Source organism: Sceloporus occidentalis, unplaced genomic scaffold, assembly GCF_023333645.1.
Source record: "Sceloporus occidentalis isolate IW3139 unplaced genomic scaffold, rSceOcc1.0.p SCAF_10, whole genome shotgun sequence".
Lineage (NCBI taxonomy): Eukaryota > Metazoa > Chordata > Lepidosauria > Squamata > Phrynosomatidae > Sceloporus > Sceloporus occidentalis.
Window position 1 is genome coordinate 30,973,993 of NW_028316990.1, and position 26,500 is coordinate 31,000,492.

General features: G+C 46.2%; 2 protein-coding genes across 5 annotated transcripts; one reads left to right on the forward strand and one right to left on the reverse strand.

The window, feature by feature from the left end:
* The first annotated feature begins 370 nt into the window (after nucleotides 1–370).
* LOC149306330 (jmjC domain-containing protein 8-like) lies at nucleotides 371–10,841 on the forward strand. 3 transcript variants are annotated; one of them, XM_089540653.1, is made up of 9 exons: nucleotides 371–577; nucleotides 1,917–2,009; nucleotides 2,609–2,657; nucleotides 4,201–4,297; nucleotides 4,875–4,943; nucleotides 5,402–5,521; nucleotides 6,514–6,581; nucleotides 7,099–7,233; nucleotides 8,456–10,841. In XM_089540653.1, the coding sequence occupies exons 1-9, from the start codon at nucleotides 486–488 to the stop codon at nucleotides 8,534–8,536; spliced, it is 804 nt and encodes a 267-aa protein (XP_089396779.1). In that variant the 5' UTR covers nucleotides 371–485; the 3' UTR covers nucleotides 8,537–10,841. The 3 variants fall into 3 exon arrangements, with proteins under 3 accessions (XP_089396779.1, XP_089396780.1, XP_089396781.1); XM_089540654.1 differs by having other exon boundaries at nucleotides 5,402–5,525; nucleotides 8,456–8,537; XM_089540655.1 differs by lacking the exon at nucleotides 5,402–5,521.
* An 806-nt stretch (nucleotides 10,842–11,647) lies between these two features.
* Nucleotides 11,648–25,203, reverse strand: LOC149306331 (E3 ubiquitin-protein ligase CHIP-like). Of its 2 annotated transcripts, none has more exons than XM_089540613.1 (7): nucleotides 24,570–25,203; nucleotides 19,831–20,029; nucleotides 17,488–17,653; nucleotides 16,760–16,880; nucleotides 16,244–16,300; nucleotides 15,448–15,564; nucleotides 11,648–12,715 (listed from the first exon to the last, which is right to left on the reverse strand). In XM_089540613.1, the coding sequence occupies exons 1-7, from the start codon at nucleotides 24,831–24,833 to the stop codon at nucleotides 12,590–12,592; spliced, it is 1,050 nt and encodes a 349-aa protein (XP_089396739.1). In that variant the 5' UTR covers nucleotides 24,834–25,203; the 3' UTR covers nucleotides 11,648–12,589. The 2 variants fall into 2 exon arrangements, with proteins under 2 accessions (XP_089396739.1, XP_089396740.1); XM_089540614.1 differs by having other exon boundaries at nucleotides 16,790–16,880; nucleotides 24,570–25,199.
* Between the last annotated feature and the right edge of the window lie 1,297 nt (nucleotides 25,204–26,500).

Genomic DNA, 26,500 nt, shown 5'->3' on the forward strand with positions numbered 1-26,500 from the left:
ATAATATTTATCATATATCATACTTTTAATTATTATATATAATAATAATTAATAATATAATTATTATTGTGGAGCCTTTGACTCCACAATAATAATATAATGATGATTCATCCTTTGCTCTTCCTGAACTGCTTCCAAAAGAGCTCCACTGCGCCCCCTGCTGTACAAAGGCGGCAGCGGCAGGAACGAGTCGCTCCCTAAGAGACATTCCAGCAGCGATATAGTATGACTGAAGACTCTATGGTTTCTTCCCTGGTTCCTAGAGCGCCCTACCGGAAATAGAAACGCGTAGCCGGCCGGAAGGCAAGCGATATTGTGTAGTGTTACCTCGCCGGCGGTTCCGTCGAGTACCAGAGCCGTGAAAGATTGGTTCCGGGTTCCAAGAGTTCCTGCCATGAGGAAGTCCTCCCTCTTCCTCCTTCCCTGCAGCTCTCTAAGCAGGTCGAAGCCGTCCCTTGGCTGGGAGATGCCTGAGGCTTAGGGCCATGCCCTGCAGACCCTTCCTCCTCCTCCTGCTCCTGGCATCCCTCCTCCTGCTCCCTGCAGAGCGGCTGCTGCTGGAAAAGGATGGAGGATGGTGAGTAGAGCAGACAGAAATATCAAGGGAAGGGGTAATGTGGGTGTTCTTGAGATCTGCCTGGACTGCATCCCCCATCATCCACACAAGGGGCATAAAGGGAGCTGGAAAGGGATGGAAGATGGTGAGTAGAGCAGCCAAGAATATCAGGGAAAAGGGGGAAATGTGGGACTTCTCCAGATCTTCCTGGACTGTATCTCCCATCATCCACATGGAGGACATAAAGGGAGCTGGTACTGCTGGAAAAGGATAGAAGATAGTAAGCGGGGAAGGGGGAAATGTGGGACTTCTCCAGATCTACCTGGACTATATCTCCCATCATCCACATTGGGGGCATCAAGGGAGTTGGGGGCTGCTGGAAAAGGATGGAGGATGCTGAGTAGAGCAGCCAAAAAGAATCAGGGAAAGGGGAAATGTGGGACTTCTCCAGACCTACCTGGACTGTATCTCCCATCATCCACATATTTGATAGAACCAGTGGCAAGAAGATGGTGTTGAAACAGGGTGGCCAGATGCCCTCCGGCCATAAAGGCAATCCTATCCTGGGGTTTTCTTGGCAAGGTTTGCTCAGGGGAGGCTTGCCAGTGCCTTCCCCTGAAAATGAGAGTATGAGACTTTTCCCCAAAGCCTTCCAATGGGGCTTTGTGGCAGAGAAGGTATCAAACCCTGGTCTCCAGAGAGATCTTGTAGCACCTTTGAGACTCACAGAAATAAAGAAGTCGGCAGCATGAGGTTTCATAGACTTCAAGTCTACTTTCTCAGATGCATATAGACTGAAGTCTAGGAAAGCTCATGCTGCCAACTTCTTTCTTTCCGTTAGTCTCAAAGGTGCTACAAGATCCCTCTAATACAGTTCCCGCTATAGTTATGTCTTTACAGTAACTATTTACTTATGGTGTTCTATTTTCAGTTGGCCCTCGATATCTATGGACCCATAGATTCAACCATCCATTGCTTGGCAATGTTTAAAGTCCATCTATCTATCTATCTATCTATCTATCTATCTATCTATCTATCTATCATCATTCATCCATCCATCCATCCATCCATCCATCCATCCATCCATCCATCGTATCTATCTGCTGATCTATCTATCTATCTATCTATCTATCTATCTATCTATCTATCATCTATCTATCTATCATCTATCTCTATCTGCCAATCTATCTATCTATCTACAGATTAACACGGCTATATCTTTGAACCCTGGTCTTCCAGAGTTGGAGTCCAACACTCAAACCCCATAGCTCCCTGTAAATAATGTTTCAAACTAACAAGCCAGCAGCCGTTGGGTCACTCTGACTTATGTGTCTTCCCTCTTTTCTCTTGGCTGCCTCAGGCTGACAAGCAGACATGCTGCCCTTATGGAAGAAGAGACCTGCACCGTGGAGCGAAGGGATGCCAGTTTAACCTACGCCCAGTTCATTCAACAGTAAGTTGGCAGGGAAAGGCCTGCACTTGCTGGTCCTTGTTGCCACCAGAAGGCAACAGGTGTGAGTTTAAATGAAAAGCTGGTTCCAGGAGGGAAAGAAGAGCCGAGTAATCTCAGAGCTCAGCATCCTTACGCCAGATGCACAGCGTCACTGCAGTCACTGTCATCTGTTTCTTCTTTATTAAGTCATTTCTTTTTATTAAGGGTGGGTGATGTGCACCTTTTCGTGTGGTGTGGAACTGCGACTCCTAGCTAGCGTAGCTAGTCATAAGGAACCTTGGGAGGGTTAGGTCCAAAACACACTGCAGAAATAACCCAGTTTGAGACCACTTGAACTGCCCTGGCTCAGTGCTAGGGAATCCTAGGAACTGTAATCAATTGTGGCCCCAGAGCTCTCTGACAGAGAAGGCAAAATGTCTCACCAAACTACAGCTCCCAGAATTCTCTAGCCTTGAGCCAGGACAGTTAAGGCAGTCTCACACTGGATTATTTCTGGAGTGTGTTTTGGACCTTAATCCAACAACTGTGTGACCAACAAACATTGTCAAAGTTCTTGATGGTTGTTATTTGTGACCCTGTCAATTTCTTCATTTTTCCAGGTATGCTTTTTCTCGGCCGGTTATACTTCAGGGGATAACAGACAACTCAGTGAGTTAATACCGTTTTCATGGTCTTGATTGCATTTTAAGGAATCCTGGGATTTGTAGTTGGTGAGATACTTAGAATTCTCTGCTTCTGTGATCTAATTCTCTGTGCTTTTGTGCTTGGGAACTATATAGTTCCCAAGGTATATTGAGAAAAGGGACTGAGCGTTAATCTCGGGTAAATTGGGGCCTGAGGACTATACTGTATATCCCAATGGCATCTGATTCCCCCATCTGATCCTGGAAGCTAAGCAGGGTCAGCTCTGGTTAGTACTTTGATGGGATACTGCAGGTGCTGAAGGCGTTATTTCAGAGGAAGGAATTGGCAAAACTGCCTCAGAGTATTCCTTTCCTGTGAAATTCAGCAAGTTGCCATAAGTCTACAGGCAACTTGAAGGCACATACAAATCTTGGAAACTATATTTCCCTATGCTCTGACTCACTGTCCTTAACTACAGCATTACAGCTCACTAGTAGGGAATTCTAAGTACCTCACCAAACTGCAAATGACTGGATTCTTTTGGCTGGAGCTGTGATATCAAACTGTGTCAAATTCATATCAAGCTGTGTGAATATACTCCAAACATATATAGATGAACTACTGTATTCCACTCTGGGGAATACTCCTCCAATATGCATTTTGCATCTACAATTATGTCTCTTTTTAAATGCAGATCAAGAACTTACCTGTTTCTGTAAGCCTTCCCTGTGCATCCTGTCATACTTTTATGGACAACCTCGTCCTAAATGTTGTATTTTAATGTGGTGCACTGTGCATACTAGCTTGCATTCTGTTAGTATGATATACATGGGGTCAGTTATTCACCGTAGCAGAACAGATGCATTCTGTTGTAAAGTGAAGTGAAAATAAGTGAAATGAATAATTCTGCTGACAGTGGCGGGATTAGAGTAACACAACATGGCTGCCATGTTGCACAATGGCAGCCAGTCATCAACGTGTGTTGTGCAGAATTACTACAGTATTTGCATGGCGGTTGCTTAATGCTGGTGCAATGTATCTCCGCATGTGGTTATTCATGGATGTTGGATTGTTGCCAGTGCATGTTTTATCGGTGTGCAAGACTTTGCCACCCTGCTATTAGAGTAGTTTTATAAATATTACTAATTGCATAAATAATATTTGGGAGCAAGTGGGCATTTCCATATGCAAGGCCCTGGCTCTTCTTTGAAACTAAATTATCCACTCACTCCAGTGGATAAAGAAGGGTTATCTGGTTCCAAAACCTGTTAACCGAAAAGTATACTCTTTCCTTCCCCTAGTGCTGTTTAATTCAGTCTTTTTCTTATAGGATCAGAAGATTGCAGATTGTTTCATAATCAGGATGAGTTTGGGAGTAAAAGTGGTTTGGGGTTGTTTTTCTGCATCAGGGATGGAGTTGGTTTGGCTTCCCAGGTGTCATGGGCTGCAATCCCTTTTGCAATTGCCATTTTGGTTAGGGGGCATGGAAGTTGCAATCCAACAATCATTAGAGGGGCATATGTTCCCCTCCCCTGTTCTCCATCTCTGTGCCCTTCTGTGCCCACAGGAGTTCCAGTCTCAGTGTACTAAGGAGAGGCTGTTGGCTAAGTTCGGAGACTATCCCATCCGGCTCAGCACTGCCAATACCTACTCTTACCGTAAAGGTGAGGATAGTGTGGTCACAGGATATTTTTCTAAGTGGGGATCAGGATGGGATGGATGGTGGATGATGGACAGTGAAAGTTACACACAGCTTACAGTAAAGTTACACACAGGCACAAGGCACTGGCTGGCATTTCTTCCACAAGCGGCAGGGTTCCTTATGTGCCATCCTGTCTGCACCGCTAGCTGTGTGCACCTGAGACTAAAACATGCGACAAACACATTGCGTCTGAAGCAGTTTTTAAAACACTTTTCAAACAAATTTTTAAGACCATAAAAGTGACTGCCTTCATAGACCTCACCCTTTTATGTCATTCTCTGATCCAGTCAATTTAGTGGTGAAATTGCCTGGAAGAGAAGCAGTTTTTTAGTCAATTTTGCTGTTCTGTTCAGAAGAGTGGGAAGAGGGAGATGGACAAAGATAGGAGCTAACTGCGTGAGGCAGTCTGCTCTCCTGGAGGTGAAAAATGGCCAAACTTGTGAAGAAGGACAGCTAGAGATGCTGCACGGTTTCTGAGGGAGGTGCAAGGGCTGATCTTGTGCTCTCTTTTCACACGATCTGGACTTTCCTTGTTGCAGTTGACCTCCCTTTCCAGGAATATGTGGATCAGCTGCTGGAGCCACAGGACCTGAACTCACTGGGAAGTGGTGAGTAGAGTACCTAGATTCCCCTATACAGAAAAGCTTTTTTTCCCTAGAAAAGGAATATTGCTGATCCTGGAAGCCTCCAGGAGCTGCAATTCTCCTTTAAAAAAAGTGTAGGTGACATTTGTCTTGTTTCACCCCCTAAAATGTTTTTACAGAACCAGAGGTGGGGGTTTTAGTTTCATAGAGGCAGTGCAGGCTGCAGTCGGTCTGGGAGGGTAGGAATTGTCTCCTGGATCCCTAGAATTTGCTCACCCTGCTTTTCATTCTACCTATCCTCTCAGAAGGATGGCTGTGTTTTCCAAACAGCAACATGGGACAGCCCTCTCTGTTGGCAGACAGAAAAGCAGATGACAGAGAATTAATCAGGACTCTCCCTGCCAAATCAAGAGAGTTGGAGGGTTTCCATTCTTTCTGTCTGCTATGGAATGACTACCCAATCTTTGTTTCTTTTCCTACAGAAACATTCTATTTCTTTGGGGACAACAACTTCACAGAATGGGGTCCCCTCTTCCAAAACTATACACCTCCACCTTTTCAGATCCCGGGCACCACTGGAGCATACAGTTTTGGGATTGCTGGTCAGTAAGTAGGGCTAGAAAGGGATGGGTGAGTGAGTGGCAGGCACTTCGGATGTCTTTTCTGTGGCTTTTTTGCTGGATGCCGGGCATTCTCCCCTCTCTCCTGGCCACTAAATAGGAGTAGGGGTGCCTCCCAGTACTGAGAAGCTGTCTTCCCCAGGAGATGGCCCAGTAGAACTGCATTGGTGGAGCTTTACACTTTACACTCTGCCAAAGCAGTGCTGGATTTGGTCTATGACTACCATCTTGGGTACAGCTTGCTTTTATTCAGAGCATCTGAAAAAGACAGGAGCCAAAATGTCCTGCCATAATATTTAAGTGCTTCTCTTAAATTAGTTGTGCATGCAGTCTGTATGTATACATATATTCTGCATTGGTCAGACCTCAACTTGAATACTGTGTTCAGTTCTGGGCACCACAATTCAAGAAGGAGTAGCTGGAGTGTATCCAGAGGAGGACAACCAAAATGGTGAAAGGTCTGGAAACCATGCCTTATGAGGAGAAACTTAGGGAGGTGGGAATGTTTAGCCTGGAGAACAGAAGAGAAGAGAATGATATGATAGCCCTGTTTAAGTATTTGAAGGGATGACATGTTGAGGAGGGAGCAAGCTTGTTTTCTGCTGCTCCAGAGACTAAGACCTGGAGCAATGGATGAAAGCTACAGGAAAATAGATTCCACCTAAACATTAGGAGGAAGGTTTTGATGGTTAGAGTTGTTCGACAGTAGAACACACTTCCTCATAGTGTTGTGGAATCTCCTTCTTTGGAAGTTTTTAAGCAGAGTCTGGTTGGCCATTTGTCAGGAGTGCTTTGATTGTGTATTCCTGCATGGCAGAAAGGGGTTGGATTGGATGGCCTTTGTGGTCTCTTCCAGCTCTATGATTCTATGGAAAATAAGTGTGTGTGTTTCTTGCCTAAACCTTTGCAATGGAGTTGATTTTGTGGTGATGATACTACACCTAAGGGATGTCATGTTTCTTTATTTTCCGCAGGATCTGGATCAGGTGTGCCATTTCATTGGCATGGCCCCGGTTTCTCAGAGGTTATCTTTGGCAGGAAGGTTAGTGACATAGACAGAACTATGGTCAAACAATCAGTTTCTTTTAGATCAACAGAGTTGCCCAGAATGACAGATGTAATTCAGGTAGATGGCTGTTGATTCCTCTTTTTTCGGACTAGTGTCCAGATTTTTGGCACTGTTGCCCAAAATGGAACTTGTCCAAACTCTGTGAGCTCCTGCATGCATATATGGAGTCAGGATGGCTACAGACAGTGGTAAAGGACTGTGAGTTTCACAGTCCAACGACAGCTAGAGGTCCACCTGTTTCTCACCCCTACACTAAATCACTTGGTTCTTCCCAGAGCTGGTTTTCAGCTGTCTCTTTTTTACTCCTCTCTGGTTGGTGGAGCTTCAAGTTCTAGTAGAAAACAAAGTGACCCCTATATCCCTGGAGTCTGCTTTTCCCCACCCTTTAGTCTGCATTGCACTCTCAGGGGAGATGCTTCCTTACAGGGGTGCAGAAAAGATTTAGGTTGATTCTGGCCGAAGCTCCACTCCTTTCTCTCTGTATCCACAGCGCTGGTTTCTGTATCCACCAGAGAAGATGCCAGAGTTCCACCCAAACAGAACAACTCTGTCCTGGTTGCTGGATACTTACCCTTTCCTGCCACCATGGGAGAGGCCCATTGAATGCACCATTCGCCCTGGAGAGGTAAGTTGTTATCACATTGGTAGCACTCCACTCTGCTTGTCCTTATTTATCCATCCAGCGTAACAGCCAAGTCCCATCCCAACACACTAGTTGTGGCCAGATGCAAAATAGAGGCAAAATTGGTGAGTAGTTTCTGTATTTTCTGCAGTAGCAGCATCTCAGTTATGGAATTCACCAACCCATTGTGTGGCTGCTTCATTTTTATTCTCCTTATGACAGTGAAACCCACATTATTCTGGTGGACAGGACAGGACAGGACAGGACAGGACAAGATAGGATAGGACAGGATAGGAGAGCCCCAGGCTGGGGAAGGCTACATTGAATGGTGGTGATGGTTCCTACCCCCTGAAATTGGTGGCATTAACCACATTTTGTGTGTTTCCCCCACCTCTCCCCACTCCAAAAAAAACCCTTCCAAATCTTCTTAAAGCCCATTCTAGCTGGAAGGAGAGATTATACGCTCTACAGCGGACAGCAAACATTTCCCAATGAAATTCTCAGCAGGCTGCTTAGCAAGCATCCCCCCTTGCTGTTTGAGGCTGCTTTTTCCTTCTTTCAATGTGTCCGCAACCATTTCAGCTGATGCCACTCAATGCTGCCTGCCCTACTTAGACTCAGTAAGTACTGGGTAAGGGGGAAAGAGACTCTTTGGAGATACTCAGCAGTAGAGGAGCGCCCCGACTCCAAGCAGATAGTTCAGGCTGTGCAGTTTCCTTGCAGAAGTCTTCATCTGCAAAATCCTGCTGTCTTTAAGGAGTGCATTTCTGCAGTGTAAAACAGGACACAGGCATTTCAAAGCTTATTTTATACAATCAGGAGGAACAGAACACGCTATTGGTTTTTTGAGATGTTGAATTCCAAACTTTGCTGATATTTGGGGAAGTTTCAGAAGGTGCTGAAGGGGGCTGAGCAGGATTCTCTGAGCCGATGGTAAGCATTGGTACCTTGTACAATTCCTGGAATCTTGGCCAGCCTTCCATTGTAACTGTCTTTGACTTGCCTTTGACTCATGGCAGCCCCACAAATGAGATACCTCCAAGCGTCCTGTCCTCAACTGCTCTGCTCAGGTCTTGCAGGTTAGTGGTAGTGGAAGGATTAGTGGAAAACCTCACAGCCTTACCATTAGCCATGCTATGGGGCCTCTAAGAATTGAAGAACAAAGCATCTGTAGCACTCCACATTCATCATTCAATTTTTTCCCTCTGACTTACCATTTCCACAGGTCCTGTACTTCCCAGACCGCTGGTGGCATGCTACCCTCAATTTGAACACTAGTGTCTTCATCTCTACATTCCTTGGTTAGCAGATCCAGATGATCACATCCTGGGATTCCTGCCATTCCTCCTGCTGTTTTGTATGAAGAAACCCTGTTTCTTTGCTGCAAATGGATATTTGACACTGGCCAAGGAACCACAGGACTATCAACCATCTCTGATACGGCATGTAACATAGGACAAGGAGATGGTGGGCAGATAGTCTGGTGCTTATTGGGATTCAAAGTGGTCTAGGACCTGCTCTAACTAGGAAGTTCTTCATATCAGAGCTTGGCAACATTACCTTTTTTGACTACAGATCCCCAAATCCCCCAGTCAACATAGCCACTGGGAGCCGGGGAGACGTAGTGCAAAAAATATCCCTGCCAAGCTCTTATGTTCTTAAGCAACATACAGAATCTCTTAGCTCTGATCAGTTGCTGCTTACCTGAAAATAATCTGATGGTACACTCAGAAACAATGATAAAGGATGCCGGGAATGGCAGTCCAGCCACACATTGTTCATGAGACAACAAAATGACAGCCTTCAGTTTGGTATTGGAAGTTCTGGACCAAGTGCTGTTGCTCTGCTGGAGGCCTATGTAGCTCAATTATTTTCTGAACCTCCACACACCCGGCCTAATTTGCCTCTGCTTTAACTAAATCCTAAAATCAGCCCCTCATTCATTTTCTCCTTTCTTCGCTTCCAGATCTTTGGGAGGCGCTTTCTTCTGTCAGTGCTGCCATGGAGAGGTTTCTATTTATGGGACCCTTGAACTCTAAAAGACAAATGCCCATCCGCTTCAGGGGGAGATTTGAGAACTGGGTCAAGAAAGCTGCTTTCTTGCAAAATTGCCTGTTCGGTTAAGGCCAAGCTTTAGCAGGCTAAATCTCTTAATACCTCTGCACTTTGCTTGCTATTTTTTTGAGAACCAGGACAGATCTGACAGCAGATCTGTGGGTCTGCCAGTCTTCTAAATGGTGGGGATATTGCAGTTTGTAGGAGAGATGCAGGATGCTCAGCATTTCCCTTCCAAATGACACTTTTCCTGCATTCTCATCTTAGTACTTGTTTGTTGTTGTTCTCGGAGCTGCAAGAAGGAAGGAGTTAAGACTACCCTGCTTTTCAGGTATTTAGTAAAGCCTGGGGCCCTAAACCAGTGGGATCACACACATATACACAGCTGCTGATTCACCCCAGCCCTGTCTTCCAAAGGGGCATTACTACAGAGAAACAAATACAGAACGAAACATTTCTGTCCCCGTAAAGCCCAGTAAATCCACCCTTCAGGAAATTTTATAATCATAGGTCTCCTGGCAAGGAAAGAAACACCATTACTTCTGTGGATGACCTAGTTGAAAATTAGAGAATCTCTTGCTTGGGGTGGAATTAAATAGCCTGTTTACACATCCTCACCTTTAATTAAGGCATGACATTGCAACATCTTGTTTTCCTTCAGGGTTGCCAACTTTTTCAAGATGCCCTGCTCCTGTGTCTTTATCGTCCTATGCTGCTGCAATTTTAACTAGCAAAGTTCTTTTTCTTTCATTTCTAGATGCCATACTGATGGTCTGACATCTAAATTTCATACAAAAATAGTATCTTACCTTTTTGTCCAAGGTACTAACTAGTATTTATGTATCTTCTCTGTACAAATAGTGACCTATTTCATATTTTCTATATACATTCCTCTCCTTTCTTGTCCTGAACCTCACATTCCATGTTGGGTTTTGTTGCCTTAAGGCTGGGCTGTTTGGGATGTGTGAGAAGAACAGAAAGGATCCCTTCAAACAGGGAGAGTGGTCCTTCAGGTGTTTCTGGACTCAAAACTCCCATCACTACTGGCCAGCCTAGGCAATGAAGTATGATGGGAGTTGTAGTCAACAAATATGAGGAGCCACAGATTCCCAGAGCTTGGGACAACATTCCAAAAGTAGGAGGATAGCGCTCTCATTTGTCTCTTTCAGATTAAACTGGAATTGTGGACACTACTCATTTTTAAATGGGTAGCTGCAGTTTAAACTGGAAAAGAGGGGAGCCAGGGCAATCCGTGTGCTGTGCTAAGTGGAACATTTGCCATCAGGTGGGAACTGTGTCCCCATTCTAGAAAAGAACAGCTCTAATTTGAATCTCCTTTCCTATCTGACTTCTCCGATATATAATTCAGTTGTACTTACTTGCTTTTACTGGTGCAAAAGTGAGGAAGGGAGAGCATTAGGGAACAAGGTCCAAAAAGGAGCTGTGTTGAACACAGGAGCCTGCCCCGCACCAAGGTACATTCTCATCTTTTTGTCATAACCTAATGGGCATTGTTGGTCACTCTTTACTTACTGTTTGTATTAAAATATTTGTCATAAGCCTAAACTGTTGTGAAGTAGCTGATGTTACAAAAAGCATATAAGCTTGTTAAGCCAAGGTGGGCAAGGAAAAATAAGGCAAGAAAGGGTTGGGTGCTATGAGGTTGTGGTTTGCCTGGGAGCGCTTCACTAAAGGCACACTGAAAAAAGCCCTGCTCCTTCACCCTGATTTCTGTATATAGATTGTTTGTTCGCCAGTAAGGAAAGGGCACTTGAACCATGCTCAGAGGTACTTTTACCAGGGACTTCCCCGCTCCCTTTTCCAAAGAGATGTGGTTGGATGGGAATGCTGTGCAGAGTTAAAAATGGAGAGACCAAACAATGCCGGCAAAATCCCTCCTCCAACAGCCACCCACGCGTTTTGCTGTGTAGCCTTGATGCTATTAACAAATGCTTTCCCTGAGTGTGGATTGTTATAAAGCCACAATGACATGAGCCATGCACAAGAGGGAAGTGTCAGTGCATTTAGGAGTGCCCCGTAACTAAAGACTGCCCCCAACAAGAAGTAAGCAACATGCTACATGGGCATAGAATACAGACTGTTGGGGGAGGAAGAACAAAATACTTGTGAAAATGGGGCCTTGGAACAGGAGCACGTTTTGTTTCACCCTCAGTTTGTAAGAACATCAACAGTAACAACACACTCATGGACCTAATGCAGAAAGACTTTAAATCCTAACCCACATCCACAATGTGCTGCGAGTCTCAATTCACAACATACCCCACATAAGGCAAAGATTTTTTTAAAATGTCCTGGTGCATGAGAACAATATACACAATCAATGAAAATTCAAAACATAGTGTTGTTATTTAAGGGGAAACTTTTAATTAAAAGCAACCAAAAAAAAAAGAAAAATAAGAATGTCCTTTGAATGGTTTAATGGATAAAACAACTACCTGAAAGGAGGTAAAGGGGCTCCGTTTTGCCCGATGCACACAAACAGGTGAACTGCTTATCCTGAAGAAGCTCAAATTCCAGTCAACATGTGTAGAATAATGTGCCCACTTCCCCCGAGGCCCCCCCCCAAATAAGTGGCTATGTATTTACAAAGAAAAACAGATGAAGGAGAAAAGAAAAAGGGAAAAAAACACCACCCAGCTATCCTGAACAAATGAAAATGGAGAGAGAAAACAAAAACTTTGTACAAACAGAGAGCAGGCAAGAAACAACATCTCAAAGCCAAGCCAGGGACGGCTGAGGTGGGGGCGAAGGATCCGGCTTTTCTGGCATTTTGCTCACTACAGAGGCCAGGCCCTCCATCAGCAGCATAGTTATGGAAGGAAGGTGGGTGCCAAGGGGAATGAAGTGATCTGTGCTGAGGGGCGGGCATGGGCTGGGCATGGGAGGAATGTCCTTCATGTGCCACCATGGGTTCCTTGGAGGCTCTCAGGCCTCCCTCTTCATCTGGATTCTTTAATGTCTGCCCTCCTCCTCTGCCATTTTGAGGCCAGGGCCCAGGCCTGTCTTATAAAGCCCCGCATGGAAGCTGACCAAGAAAAGGAGCCAAGGAAAGGCTAAGGCAGGGGGCCAACCGACCCTTGCTTGGCAGAGCCAATGAAACCCCAGACATCCAGAGCGGGAAGAGGAGGGACAGACAGACAGTAAGGCATGGTGCTGGCCCAGCTTGTCCGGAGAGCAGTCTGTAGTAGTCTGCAGGGTGCCTTCGCTGTCATGGCTAGGAACGCTACGAAGCCGCAGCCGAGCAGACCTGGCCTTTCCCCCCACCCTGCCTCCCCATTGGTCATCAGTAATCTTCTACCCAGCCATTTTCAGATATGAACGCATCTATCACCTCTTTCATGGCAAGGTTGGGGATCAGCTGGTCTTGGGTCAATGGGCTTCGCGTCACTGGGTCAAAGTGGCCGACACGCTGCAAGAGAAACAGAAAAGAACAGGAAGATGAGGGCAAGAATCAGTCTGATGAAGAACCTACAGGCTAAGGAAGGAGAAAACAACTATAGTCATGCAGAGGCTTTTTTCCCCTTCAATACTTTTATGATGGTTTCTCCACAGTTCTTTTCCAGGCTTCCACATCTCTAGCTGCAGACCCCAATGCTGATTTATGGCCCCCAACTGCAAACCCCAGACTAGCCTTTTTCTAGCAGAAAGATTAAAGTGCCTCTAATGGAAGCTGCCAGGAGCAGCAGTTCAATTTTTAAACAGCTTGCACTCTGCGCGTTCCCCCATAGTGTTTCACGTCAAACTATATATCCATTTTTCAAATACTTCCAGCCACTTGAAGTTTGGTTTCCCCGCATCCACCCCATTTTTGGGAGTCTATGCATCCTCTGCCAAAGTGTCTCGGGGCAGAAAAATAGCACTCTCCTGACCCACAGACAATCCTACACCCCAGCATGATAAAGTTTCAATCTGGTCAGGTTGCTTCCACCTTCAAGAGAAGCTAACCATATTATCCTCTGACTCCCAGGCAATTTTAGTGTGCATGGACAGAACAAACCTAGAACACACACTTTTGAGAGATTGTGTGCTACAAAAATAATTCAACAAACCAAATTCTTAGTGAAAAGGGCCTCAAGCCATCACGATTTCTATGCACTAAAAACAGTTTGATTTGTACAGTGGAACCTCGCCATACGCGGGGGATCCGTTCCGGATCCCACCGCATATGGCGATTTCCGCCTATGCTCGAGCCCCATTGTAAACAATGGGGCTCGTGCATGGCGGCGCGGAGGTGCGCGGGGTGCAATGGGCGCGCGTGGGGCACAACAGGCGTGCGCACCCATTCAACTGAATGGGACGCGCCGCCCCTTCCACCCCGCGCGCACGCAGCGGCTTGAGCGCGTATGCTCAAGGCCGCGTATGGCGTGCCCGCCTATGGCGAGGTTCCACTGTACTGTATTTGCAGAAATATAGGTTTTCTTGAGATAGGAAACACTTGGTGGCAAAGACCCAGCATGGCAGCCTCCCTCAATCCAAGGGTCTCCAGATGGGTTGGACTTACAACTCTCACCAGTCCCCAACCAGCACAGCCACAATTGGCAGATACCAGGCTGGGAAGGGGTAGGATGGAGGACCAAGGCATTTGGCCTGGCATGAGGCATCTCAGGTCGAAGAACTAGAGATGCTCACTGTCCAAAAGCAGCATATCCCAACACCATTAAGAGTGGGCCAGCAATCCAGAGAAGGTTTTGACAAAGTGCAGTTTAGCAGATGTAGCGGGACTGCAATTCGCATCAGACACAGTATGCACACTCAGTCAGGGAAGGGAATGGGAGTATCTGTGGCAGCAATGGGCAAACTGCATACCCTGTAACCCACTTTTGTGGCCCTGAAACCCCCTATCAAAATGTTACAATGCTTTTCAGCAGGGGTTTCAGGCACTTTTTGCCCCCAAACCACACAGGAACTGCCACAACAAACGAAAACACTCAAAAATATCCCCACAACAAGCACCTTCTAGCCCAAATAGCTTCATTTTCCTCTGCAGTCCCTCTCAAAATGGTGTCAGGTAGTGCTGCAATGCCACTCCCTGTTGCCATTTTGAGAGACTGCAGAGGAACAGGGAAGCATTTGGGCTTACTCTGAGAGGAGTGTGGCTCACAGTAGGGCTGGGGGGAAATGGTCCAGGGCCCCCACCCAGCTATGCAGCCCTTATGTAGGTCATGTGTTCTCCACTTCTGGTCCAAATAGGCCAATCCTTCAACTGACTAACAAAAAAGTTACTTTCTTTTAACTACAACTCCCCCCCTCAAACTTGCAGGTTATTTGTCCCTGAGAAAAGACTTCAAAGAAAAAAAAACAGACTACGTAGATAAAGTTTGAATCTTTTTTTTTTAATCAATAGAATATTGGCTGGGGAAGTCCTACATGATGCATTAATTCAGATCTGCAGTCTTGGCATTTATTCTTCAAGCCTTTTAAGGCAGCCTTAGAAACATATGGGTGATGACCGGCACGTGTCGGGCATCAAGATGAACTGCACTGGGAGACTACATAATTTATATAAATGGAGGTCTATTTTGCCCCTTCCATAAGAAGCATAATAAATTATGAGGGGAAGCCAGTAAAAGGCAACAGAGAGCAGTGAAGGAGGAAAGAGTAGACTCAAAGAAGCAAAGACCTCTGCCGCTTGGTCCACCAAGAGTCAGAAGCTGTGCTTAAAAATTCAAGTTTTAAAATCTCCAAGCGAGATCCCAAAACCTTTAAGGTTAAGGAGGTAAGTGAAAGAGGGGAGAAAACAGCATTTTAACATTTTCAGCAATAAATGGTCTAGTTGGAGTTCACACTAAAGGAGGCACCCCTTCATCACTGTGTGTGAGTGAAATGCAATTTTAGAAAACCTCTGTAAAACAATGCAGATACCTCCAGTTTCTCTCATTTTGCATAAATGAGGCTTAAATCCAAATGTTACGTCCCTACTGCAAAATACCTGGGGCCTTAGATTTCCATGGCCAAGAGGAGATTTGAACACTGGTCTCCAGAGTCACATTCCAATGCTCAAACCATTACACCATGCTGGCTTGTGTTTACTGTACCTTTCTAAATCTCCTAGGAATTCTGGGTATTTTAGATCAAAGAAGTAATATCGCCAACCTTTGTCACACTATTGCAGCCCACCAAAATAGCTGGAACACCTCTTACCTGGAGATGTTCTTCTATGTCCTTCCGGTCGTAGGTAATCCCGCTGGGTGTGATACAGGGCTCCCGCATCAGTTCAAAGCTGATCTTTCCACATAGGTAATCAGGGATGTCCCGTTTCTAACCCAAAGGAGGGAAAGGAGAGTTCAGAGATTTAGCCCAAGCAAGCAAGATTCTAATGCAACTTCTCCTTATTATAAGAGCGGGCGATGTTTGTCTATGATCCACCCCTGGCAATGGTGGCTAGGACTGCTGGCGCTTATTGATTTTATAATTTCTTTCAATATTCCAAATTATAGTATCGTGAGATTTCAGTGTGGCAAATAAATACATCACATCAATCTTAAAGAATTTTGAACAAATTAAAGATTTAACAAAGCAAGATAGAAGAGTTTAAAAGCAAATAAAACAATTTCATAATTATAGGAGTTTTAAAGAATCCACTTGTGCTGGTTCAGGCAAAACTGTAAGAATCTAAAGGCTTTTGATAAAAAGCTATGCTTTACCTTGGTGCCAGAATGAAGCTAGCATAAGCCTCAATCAAGCCTCTAAAGCAACACTCTTCCACAACACTCTAAAGATGAGGAGCTACCACTGAAAAGGCCCTGTCTCAGGTCACTAGTTGTCTTACCCCAAAAAGGAAGGGGTCAAAATAGAACATCTAGATCCAGGCAAATAAAGATGTCAGTAAGTAAACTTCAGAATGGCTTAGCTCCATACCGTATAAGGACTTTAAAAAACCAAATGCACCACATAAATTTTGCCTAGGAACTTGACTGCAGCTCAAGTGTACCCTCACCTTCCGCTTTTCATCCACCTGGGAAAACAGTTCGTCCATGTCTGCTAGATATTTTTCCTGAAACAGAAAGAGAGCATTTAGCAAAGCATGCCACTTCCAGATGTGGAGGACTACAGTTCTCATAATTCCCAGCCAGCAGGGCACTAGGGTGGAAAAGACTGTCTTAACAGGAGGGGGAAAAGGCCCAGCACAGAATGGAAATAGAACAGTAAGGATAAAGCCAACCTCCCAATAAGCTAAAACTAAGAAGAATTCCTTGGGTAATCAACATAAGCAAAGAGTGTGCCCTGTAGCTGGCCTCTAGTTCCCATCATCCTTCACCATAGTCTGTGCTGGCTATATGTGTGGTGGGAACTGCAGCCCTACAACATCTGGAGGACCACAACTGAAACCATCCCAGAGGTCTGAACTCAAAGGTGGGCCACCTGTGAGCCTCCAGAAGCTGTTAAACTACTAGGCCTGCTGGAGCTGATGGGCAATAGTGTCCGGTAACTTCTGCCTAAATAAGGGGCTAACCTGGGACAAAAAGGTACAACTGGTCCTCACATGTTTGGCTTCGATGTTGGCCAGCTGTGCCCGGCTTCGGTTTTCCTCCATGTTCTCATCTTCCTGTGCCCGTCGGCATTCATCTAACTCCCTGCAAGAGAAGCAGAAACAACAACAAAGCCATTAGAAGCAGACCAAAGGTTGGTGGAAGGACTATGGCTTGGCAAGACAGCACCTGCTTTCTACTGCCAAAGATCCTAGGTTTTTTGAGGTACATGGGATAGCCCAGCACCTGCGACCCTGGCCATGCAAGATAGCCAATACCGACTTAGCCAGACAAACAGACAGACATGGTGCATGGCAGCATCCTACCTGCCAAGGAGAGCTTGGAAATGATATTTTACTGGACTACAACTCCCAGAATCCCTGAACCATGCTGCCTTGGAGGTTCTAGGAGCTGTAGAAAAGTAACTTCCCCAGGTTCTGAGTTAACAACAGCATATAGTTGGTGAACTCCACCCTGTCTACTCACAGCTGGTTTGTGGAATAATATTAGGCAGTCATCTTTGGGGTTCAGTTCAATATACTGCTTTGGAGCTATCAAGCCCTGAGCCTAAATTAAGGATCTCATCCAATTGTTCACTGTGAGGTGCACCCAGTTCAGCAAGTTTGAAGTTAACAACATTTCCCCACACTATGAGGGTTTGTTTTTTTAATTTTGTGTTTATTAACCCTTCCCTACTACAGACACCCCATACCTTTCTTTCTCCGCCATGATAAGTTTGGTGAGATAGGAGTGCAACTCGTTTTCCTGGTTAATCCGCTTCTCTTCAATGTTGTTCCAACGCTTCTTCTTGGCGATCCTTAGAGCACTTGGAATGTCATCCCCAAAGTTCAGGCGTTGCTCTTTGGCTAAGTTGTAGGCTGAGAGGTAGGAGAGCGTGGGGCACAGACACAAGCAGCGTCAAAGAACTGAGATCGGAATTCCAGTCTGTACACAAGGCCCTCCCATGTACACAATTATAGAGCTATATTTTCATTTTAACTACTGTGGCCATCTCCTATGGGATCCTGGGTTAGTAGTTTGGTGACGCACTACGGTTCTCTGGCTGTGAATTTTAAATACCCCTCCCTAAACTGACAATCCCAGCACTCCAAAGAATGGAACCATGACAGTCCAAGTGGAATGATAGTGCTATAACTGTTTATAGTTATACTGTATGAGACATTTTAACTGTGTCGTGCAAAAGGAGTCCATATTCAAGAGACAAGCTGAAGCTTGGCCGGGGCCACAGAATAGTCAAACTTTGGGAACCTAACTTGGGTTATGAGGACCCTCTAAATACATGTGAACACATGCATGCCATCATTATTCAGCACAGATTCCAGGCAGTAGATCAGCATTCAAGGCAGCACACAAAACACCTGGCACTCCAATTATTTTGGCCAACAACTCCAGAATCCCTCATCTATGGCCATGCCAGTGGGGCTGATGGGAGGTGTGGTCCTAAACATCTGGAGAGCTACAAATCCTTCTCCCCTGATATAGTACCAGTGCATGGAAAAGTTACTTTTGGGGACTACAGTTCCCACAGTTCCCCAGCCAACATGCCCATGCTGGCTGGGGATTTTGGTAACTGAAGTCCAAACGTATTTTCCCCCAAGCCCTGTCCTATCTGTTTAAGAAGCTGCTGCAGCACTCCAGAAACTACTATGGTGCTAAGTGAATAAGAAAAATGATACAAAGACTAAAAAGCCAAAGTCTGAGCCCTCAAGCAGCCACAAACTCAACTTGTTTCACCAAACAATTCAAAAAGCTTTGGAAGAAAACTTTTTCAAAATCAACAAGGACTTTTTTCAAAATTAGAAGCTGAGTTGGGATTCCTGGGCAACAGCCTCCTCTCAGATCTTATGTAAGAATGGAATGTGGCAGAACCAGAAGACTTCCCAAAGCAAGGTGAGGGAACATGTTAAGATTGCAAATGCTCAGAGCTAGTTCAATTGTGACAGGAAACCACAGGTCCCCACAGTGGGATTAAGGATGCATCACTCTCTTCTCTTCCTGCGTGGCTACAAGGAGGAGAGCAGAAACTTCCACTTTTAAATATAGCACCGTTCCTTGTTATGCTTGAACTGGAGGAACGTCCGCTTGTTTAAAACTGGTATAAGCCACAATGCAAAACCACACATTTATCCTGGATTGTTCCCACAAACTATTTAATTAAATCAGAGTACCTGCATTTGACTGCAGGAGGGATCAGATGGGTCCTATTTTGTGGACACTGGGTAGGAAAAGGTAGCCTGGGCCTTTTCCTACACAAGAGCTTGGGTCCTTTCCAAAACCAAAAGGTTGGTTCCAACTATGATGGATGTGCACGTATGTGTATACAGCATGTGACAAAGAGACAAAAATAGAGGCCTCATCTGGCCAGGAATAATAATAATAATAATAATAATAATAATAATAATAATAATAATAATAATAGATTTCCAGAAGGATCAAGAAGGAGAAGCACAAGGCTGGGCAATTTACAACAGCAGTGACCTTTAAAGGCTGCAGCCCAGAATTCCTCTCCAGATAAGGATACTTGGCTAATTCTTCCCTAAATAAAGACACTCAGGTAATTTCTCCCCAGATCAGGACCCATGTCTATGGTATATTCCTCCCTAGAGAATTATACCTGTCTAACGCTAGAATCTCCACCTACGCGTAACTGTTTCATACTCACAAATGGTAGACTTTTGTAGTGTGATAGACCCCAGATACAGAAATGGGGAGGAAGTCTATATATGCCAGGACAGCAACATGACAAACAAAACCAATGCAACAAAGCATTGAACTGTATCTGCACTGCAGAATTAATGCAATTTGACAGCACTTTAACTTCCATGGCTGCATCCTATGGAACCTGGGATATGCTGTCAGCTCTCTGACAGAGAAGACTAAATATCTCACAAAACTACAAATCCCAGAGTTTCATAGCACTGAGCCATGGCCATTAAAGTGGTGTCAAACTGCATTATTTCTGTATTGCAGTCACAGCCTTGGTATCCCATATGTGACTCCAGGAAGGGAATGCCATAGGGTCCTCCCAGCTCACCTCTCTGAAGGTTAGCGATGGCCTCGTCGTAGTTCTCCATCTCCATCTGGCATTGGCCCAGAAAGAAGTGGGCCTTTACTGACTGGCTGTCCAGCTCCAGGGCATGCTTACAGTCGGCCAAGGCCTTGTCATGTTGCTGCATCTTCAGGTAACATAAGGCCCGATTGGTGTAGTAGACTGCCACTAAAGGATTCCGATTCTGAAAGGAAATGAGAATGAAAGGCTGACCCATTAGCCAGAAGGCTCAAGTGAGAAGAATAACATGTGTCATTGTTGTGTGCCTTCAAGTCATTTCCGACTTATGGCAACCGTAATGTAATAATGTTTAATTATCACACCCTTTCCACTTAAGGTTGGAACATCAAATATATATATAAAATCAACAACGGGCAATAAAACACAGCAATATAAAATGCTAAAATACTAAAATAATATGCTAATGGACTAAAACAAAGGTGACCCTATTACAGGGTTTTCTGGGGCTGGGATTGTGCGACTGGTCCAAGGTTACCCAGTGGGTTTCCATGGCCAAGTAGGGAATTGAACCCTGATCTCCAGGGTCAGAATTGGATGCTCAAACCATTATACCATGCCGGTTGTCAAATGTGCCATCAGATATACTTAAGACTTCCATTTCACTGAGGTGCATCAAAGGAAAAGGGGCCCAAATACCCTAAAGGCACCAGATCCTGTCTGATCTTGGAAGCAAAGCAGGGTCATGCCTGGTCAGAACTTGGATGGGAGACTACAAACCAAAAGGTAGGAGTGGGATAGGCGAAGAGTGATAAATGTCCAACTCTACCATCTGAATCAGGCTTCTAAACAACTATTCTCTTGCAAATGAACGTTCTCTCCAAGCTATCAAGCAGGATATGCTGCAAGCAAAAGGAGAAATTATTCTCTTTCTTACACATATATACATACACACAGAGAGAGCCTATGAATGCCTCAATAGTAAATGAAAGCTAAATGTAGGTACTGACCTACTAAAACAATTTTACGGATGAGCTATTAACACTTGTGGCCTAAATTGTAAGGCATGCCCAATGACCATTACATCTCCTAAAGAGGTAAGAAGAAACTACAAAAATGAACATGCAAACAGAGGTAAAAACAGCCAAATAGCACCATCCGAAAGGTGAGCAATCCAGAGGAACATAGGGCTCTCCAGTGCAGTTTGGACACACTGCTGGAGAGGCAACCAGTTTGCAGAAAATGCTCCCTTTTGCAACACAAGCGGCTTAATGGCTCTGGAGAATCAACTGGACTCAGCTAAATGAGAGGCTGGCAGGCAGGGATGAGAGATTATTCTAGATCTAACAGGAAAAGGACCAAAGTCTGCCTTTTGTCCTTCCAACCCTGACCAAGTAGTGTTCAGGGAAGGACGGCCTCTGTTCCAACTCCAGAGCTTCCATGTGGTGATCCAGCCCTCAAAAGTGTAATTTAACAATCTGGCTCCATAATGAAGTCAGACAGAGTAAGATGGGGATCCCTGTCAAATCAAGCATCCTAGAAAAAGAGATATTATTATAGCAGACAAACTCCCCCACGGCTGTTTTGACCGAAAGTATCCTATTCCCATTCTCTTCTTTCACAGCTCTCTATGCCTCTTTTAAGGTATATTTTGTTCTGACACACAAGTGAAACAGGTAGGTGCCACAATCCGGAAAAAAGATATATTTGGACTATCAGTCTTAGAATCCTCTGGCTGGCGGGGGATACTGGGAATTGTGAAGTCGAAGGCTTTTGCGGCCAGCATCCATAGTTTTTTGTGGGTTTTTCAGGCTATGAGGCCATGTTTTAGAAGAGTTTAATCCTGACGTTTCGCCAGCGGCTGTGGCTGGCATCTTCAGAGAATGCTGGCATAGAAGAGAGTGGGGGGTATGTATACTTTTGGTTAAGAGGAAGTGATTTGCACATTGATCTGTCTGTCTGTCTGTTGTGGAATGACAAACAACTATAAAAACACTGGGAATTTTAACCAAAAAGCAATTATTTTGACTATAAATTAAAACAAGTTCAGGCAGAGACTTGTGGGAAGTGGGCAGATCCAGCCCACCGGCCATCTCCTGTTACATATTAAGTTTGCAGATGGGGAGGGAGAGAAGAAGAGGCAGGGGCTGCTCCATCATCCTTAGTCCCAGCAGCGGATCAAAAGCTCTCCATCTATTCCAAATCCCACTGCCCTGGCTGCCAGGGGAGAGAATCATAGAATCAGAGTTGGAAGAGACCCCAAGAGCCATCCAGTCCAACCCCATTCTGCCATGCAGGAAATCACAATCAGAGCATCCCCAAGAGATTGCCATCCAGCCTCTGTTTAAAGACCTCCAAAGAAGAAGACTCCACAATCTTCCAAGGCAGCGTCTTCCACTGCTGAACAGCTCTTACTGTCAGGACATTCCTCCTAATGTTTAGGCGGAATCTCTTTTCTTGCAGTTTGCAACCATTGCCCTGTGTCCGATTCGCCGAGAGGAGAACAAACATCACAGCTCCATGTCTAGGCAGAGTAGCAGATGAAAGGCCCTCCCTCCATCCCTCTACCAAGAAATCAGTATTCAGAAATATACTGCTCCTGAACACTGAAGCTTCGTCTGGCCCTATGCGCATGACTACTCCACTAACTCCTACCTCCCCGCCCGGAAGATGCTCTGACCGTAAAGCCGAGGAGGAGCGAGTGATTTGTGCCCATTCCTGATCTGCCGGCAGAAGGTTACGCCACCTCTTCATCCAGGAGTGTGCCAAGATCTGCCTTTTGTGCTTCTTGTCTTGGGGAACTTGGGGTGGCTCTGGTTAATTGGAAGGAGCATTCCTGGCTCCACAGAGGTGAGTCACATCCGATCCTCAGCACAGGCATCTTTAATCTGCCCCCAGGTCCCTTGGAAGAGGCAAGTTAAGAGTCTAGACAAGGGAGGATGGCGCTCAGCCATGCCCCTTAAGGAGGGGAGACATCTTACCTACCCACCCAGTGCTACAGAGCCCAAATAGGCCAGCAGCATGGGGCAAACTGTTGGGCTGAGACCTGACAGGCTAACGCCAGGAAGACAAGCCTTCAGCAGATTCGGAAAAGCTTTATTCAGTAAGCAGTAGATCGCAGTACTCCCCAAGGGTGTCCAGGTCCCCTTTCTCCTGGGCTCCTTTTGGTGTCGTTGTTGTTGTTGCTGTTGTTGTGTGCCTTTGCGTCGTTTCAGACTTATGCAGGATTGGAGAGTAGAAGTAAGGGTCTCAGAGCAGATTACAGATAGTCATTCAGATGGTTCCCTGCCCTCTGGCTTACAATCTAAAAAGACATGACACTTATGGTGACACTTATGGGGTTTTCTTGGCAAGTGTCTTCAGAAGGGGTTTGCCATTGCCTTCCTCTGAGGCTGAGAGAGTGCGCCTTGCCAAAGGTCACCCAGTGGGTTCACAGGACTGAGCCAAGATCCAAACCCTGGCTTCCAGAGTCCTAGTCCAATGTTCAAACCACTATACCATGCTGCCTTCCTCAGCAGGGTTTTTAATATGTAACTGCGCCAGAGAGAGGGGTTTAAATGTTGTATGCTGCACTGCGGGTTTCAATTGGTCTCCTATTCTGTGCCGCCTTGGGTGCCACTCTGGGAAAAAGGTGGCATATAAATAAATATAAGCTAAAATAAACAGTTGCTCATCTCTTCCTTTTCTGACCTATGTTGCCCACCAATTGCCACCCTCCAGGACTGCAATTCCCATCAGACCCACACAAAGCGAACTGTGAGGGACAATACGAGTCCAACATCTGGAGGGCCAACAAGTTTTCAATCCAAAGCCAATGCAGTCTGCCCACACTCCCTTCCAAGCCAAGCTGGCCTCTTCCTCCTCCGCATTATTGCTCTCACAATCCAAGGCTGCCCAAACTCTGGCTGACCAAAGGCTTCTGGCCTGCGACTCCTATCATCCCCCAGCGCAGTCAATGAGCAGGGATAATGGGAGAACAAGCACGCCAAGAAACAAGCCCACAAGCTGCCCACTCCTGTCCCGATCCGAGGCCAGACTGTTTGCCAGTGTGCATGCCCTGCCTGTGCTCAAGAGTGGCACTCTGCCCATGCTCATGGACACATTCTGCCCGTGCTCAAGGGGTCACTTTGCCCATATTCAGGGAGCACACCACCTGTGCTTAGTGGCACTCTGCCCATGCTCAGATGGGCACTATATTAAGGGAAAGGATGGGTCTCTGAGCATGGGTAGAGTGCCTCCCTGCTTGAAGAGGCACACTGCCCATGCTCCAGGGCCCATCCTGCCCATATTCAGGGGCATACTCTACATCTGCTCAGGGATGTGCTCTGCCCATGCTCAGAGGGTCACTATGCCTGTGCTTCCGGGGGGGGGAGGGAGGCACTCCCTGCTCAAAGAGCCACTTTGCTCATGCTCAGGAGCCACACTCTGCCCCATATTCAGTCTGTGCCCCATGCCATGCTAAGGAGGGCACTCCCTGCCTAAAGGGGCACTCTGCCCACGCTCAGGGGGCCACTATGTGTTCCATGCTCAGGGGGTCACTCTGCCTGTGCTTAGGGGGACACTCCCTGCCCAAAGGGGCACTCTGCCCACGCTCAGGGGGCCACTGTGTGCCTGTGCCCAGGGGGCACTCTGCCTGTGCTTAGGGAGACACTCCCTGTCCAAAGGGGCACTCTGCCCACGCTCAGGGGGCCACTGTGTGCCTGTGCCCAAAGGGGCACTCTGCCCATGCTCAGGGGCGCCCTGGCTCTCCCCAAAGGCAAACTCACGATGGCTCTTCCGTAGCAGGCGGCGGCCTCCGGGTACTTGCGTCCGACGAAGAGCCGGTTGCCCTGCTCCTTGTACTCCTGGGCGCTGCGGCTCTTCTCGGGGCTGCCTCCTCCGCCTCCTCCTCCGCCGCCGCCGCCGCCGCTCAGGCCTCCTCCGACCAGCCCGCCTCCCACCAGCCCTCCGCCGCCTCCGATCCCGGTCAGCCCCGCGCCTCCTCCTGCTTCCTTCTCCTTCTCCTTCTCCTTCTCCTTCTCGCCCTTCATGCCGCCCAGGCAGAAGCAACCCCCGCAGCAGCCTCCGCCGTCCCGCCCGGAGGAGCCCGGCGGGCACCGCTCTCCCCGGCCTCGACGCACCGCCACAGCCCGCCTCCGGACAGGCCTCCTCCTCCGGAGACGACGGCGGCGGCGGAGAAGAAGAGCCCCGGACGAGGAAGAGCAGCAGCAGGAGGAGGAGCGACCCAAAGGGAAGGCCGCCCGCCTCAGCCCTCAATGGCGGCCTGGGTTCCCCTTCACGCACGCAGAGGCCTGCCTCTCTCCCTCAGCCGCGATGATGACAGTACTGCTTTCGGACTCCAGCTCCCAGAGGCCCGCGCCATTCGCCAACGCGGCCGAGGCTTCTGGGAGATGAAGTCCAAAGGCGCTTAAAGGCCACCATTTGCAGACCATTGAACTGTAAGGGGCAGTGAGTCCCCCAAACTGTTCCTTTTAAGGGGATTTTGGACTCCAGCTCCCAGAATCCCACTCCATTGGCCAACATGGCCGAGGCTTCTGGGAAATGAGGTCCAAAGAAAGCTCTTAAAAGGCCATTGAACTAACTGTTCCAGTTGAAGGGGATTTTGGACTCCAGCTCCCAGAATCCCACTCCATTGGCCCACAGACAGACAGACAGACAGACAGACATATATATATATATATATATATATATACACATACATACATATATATACATATATATATATATATACTTCTGAGATATAGATATATACACACACATGCATACATAAACAAATACATACATACTTTTGCTCTGTGTGTGTGTGTGTATATATATATATACACACACACATATATAATATAGTTTTGTATATATACACATATACATACACATGCATCTATATAATATACAGTGATATATACATACATATATATATATATATATATATGCTTCTGAGATATAGATATATACACACACATGCATACATAAACACAAATACATACATGCTTTTGCTCTGTGTGTGTGTGTATATATATATATATATATACTTCTAATATATGTGTATATGTGTGTGTGTGTGTATGTGTATACTTCTAATATATATATATACACACACACACACACACATATATAATATAGTTTTGTATATATACACGTATACATACACATGCATCTATATAATATACACACAGTCATATATATATATATATATATATATACGCACACACATGCGCCGATATAATATAAAATTATATACACAGTTATATATATGATATATATAATTTTATTGGTGACTTGAATGTCAGTGTTAGGGGCCTTGAGGACAGTTCCCATCATCCCCAGACGATGCAGAAGGCGGGGGACGCCTCAAAGAAAGCCAGCCTTTCTGCGCCCTGGAGCCCTTCAAAACGCTTTGGAATGGAATTCCCATCATCCTCTTTCCCTCAGGGGCGTTGGCGGCGTTTTCCCAGGGGATGATGGGAATTGTAGTGCAAAAGGGGGCTCTACTGCTGCTGCCTTGTTCGCCGCCGCCCTCTGGTGGCGCCCTTTGCGCACTGCAGGCTTCATGACTCATGTACGCAATGCTTCTCTCGGGCGCCCTCCTGTGGCTCAAGTGGCGCACTTCGGCCCCTTGACGCTTATGATCATGATGGTGATTCTTCCCTGTCCTGGGGCGCCCTCTGGTGGCGGAAAGGGAGCGTTGCAGCCATTCTCA

Bases quoted from the DNA above. Each gene is read 5' to 3' on its own strand.
- LOC149306330 (XM_089540653.1), top strand. From the start codon at position 486: ATGCCCTGCAGACCCTTCCTCCTCCTCCTGCTCCTGGCATCCCTCCTC. The intron at 578-1,916 runs GTGAGTAGAGCA...TGGCTGCCTCAG, and splicing joins CTGGAAAAGGATGGAGGATG to GCTGACAAGCAGACATGCTG. The intron at 5,522-6,513 runs GTCAGTAAGTAG...TATTTTCCGCAG, and splicing joins ATACAGTTTTGGGATTGCTG to GATCTGGATCAGGTGTGCCA.
- LOC149306331 (XM_089540613.1), bottom strand. From the start codon at position 24,833: ATGAAGGGCGAGAAGGAGAAGGAGAAGGAGAAGGAGAAGGAAGCAGGA. The intron at 15,565-16,243 runs GTGAGGGTACAC...CCTTTGGGTTAG, and splicing joins AGGTGGATGAAAAGCGGAAG to AAACGGGACATCCCTGATTA. The intron at 12,716-15,447 runs GTAAGAGGTGTT...TTTCTCTTGCAG, and splicing joins ACATAGAAGAACATCTCCAG to CGTGTCGGCCACTTTGACCC.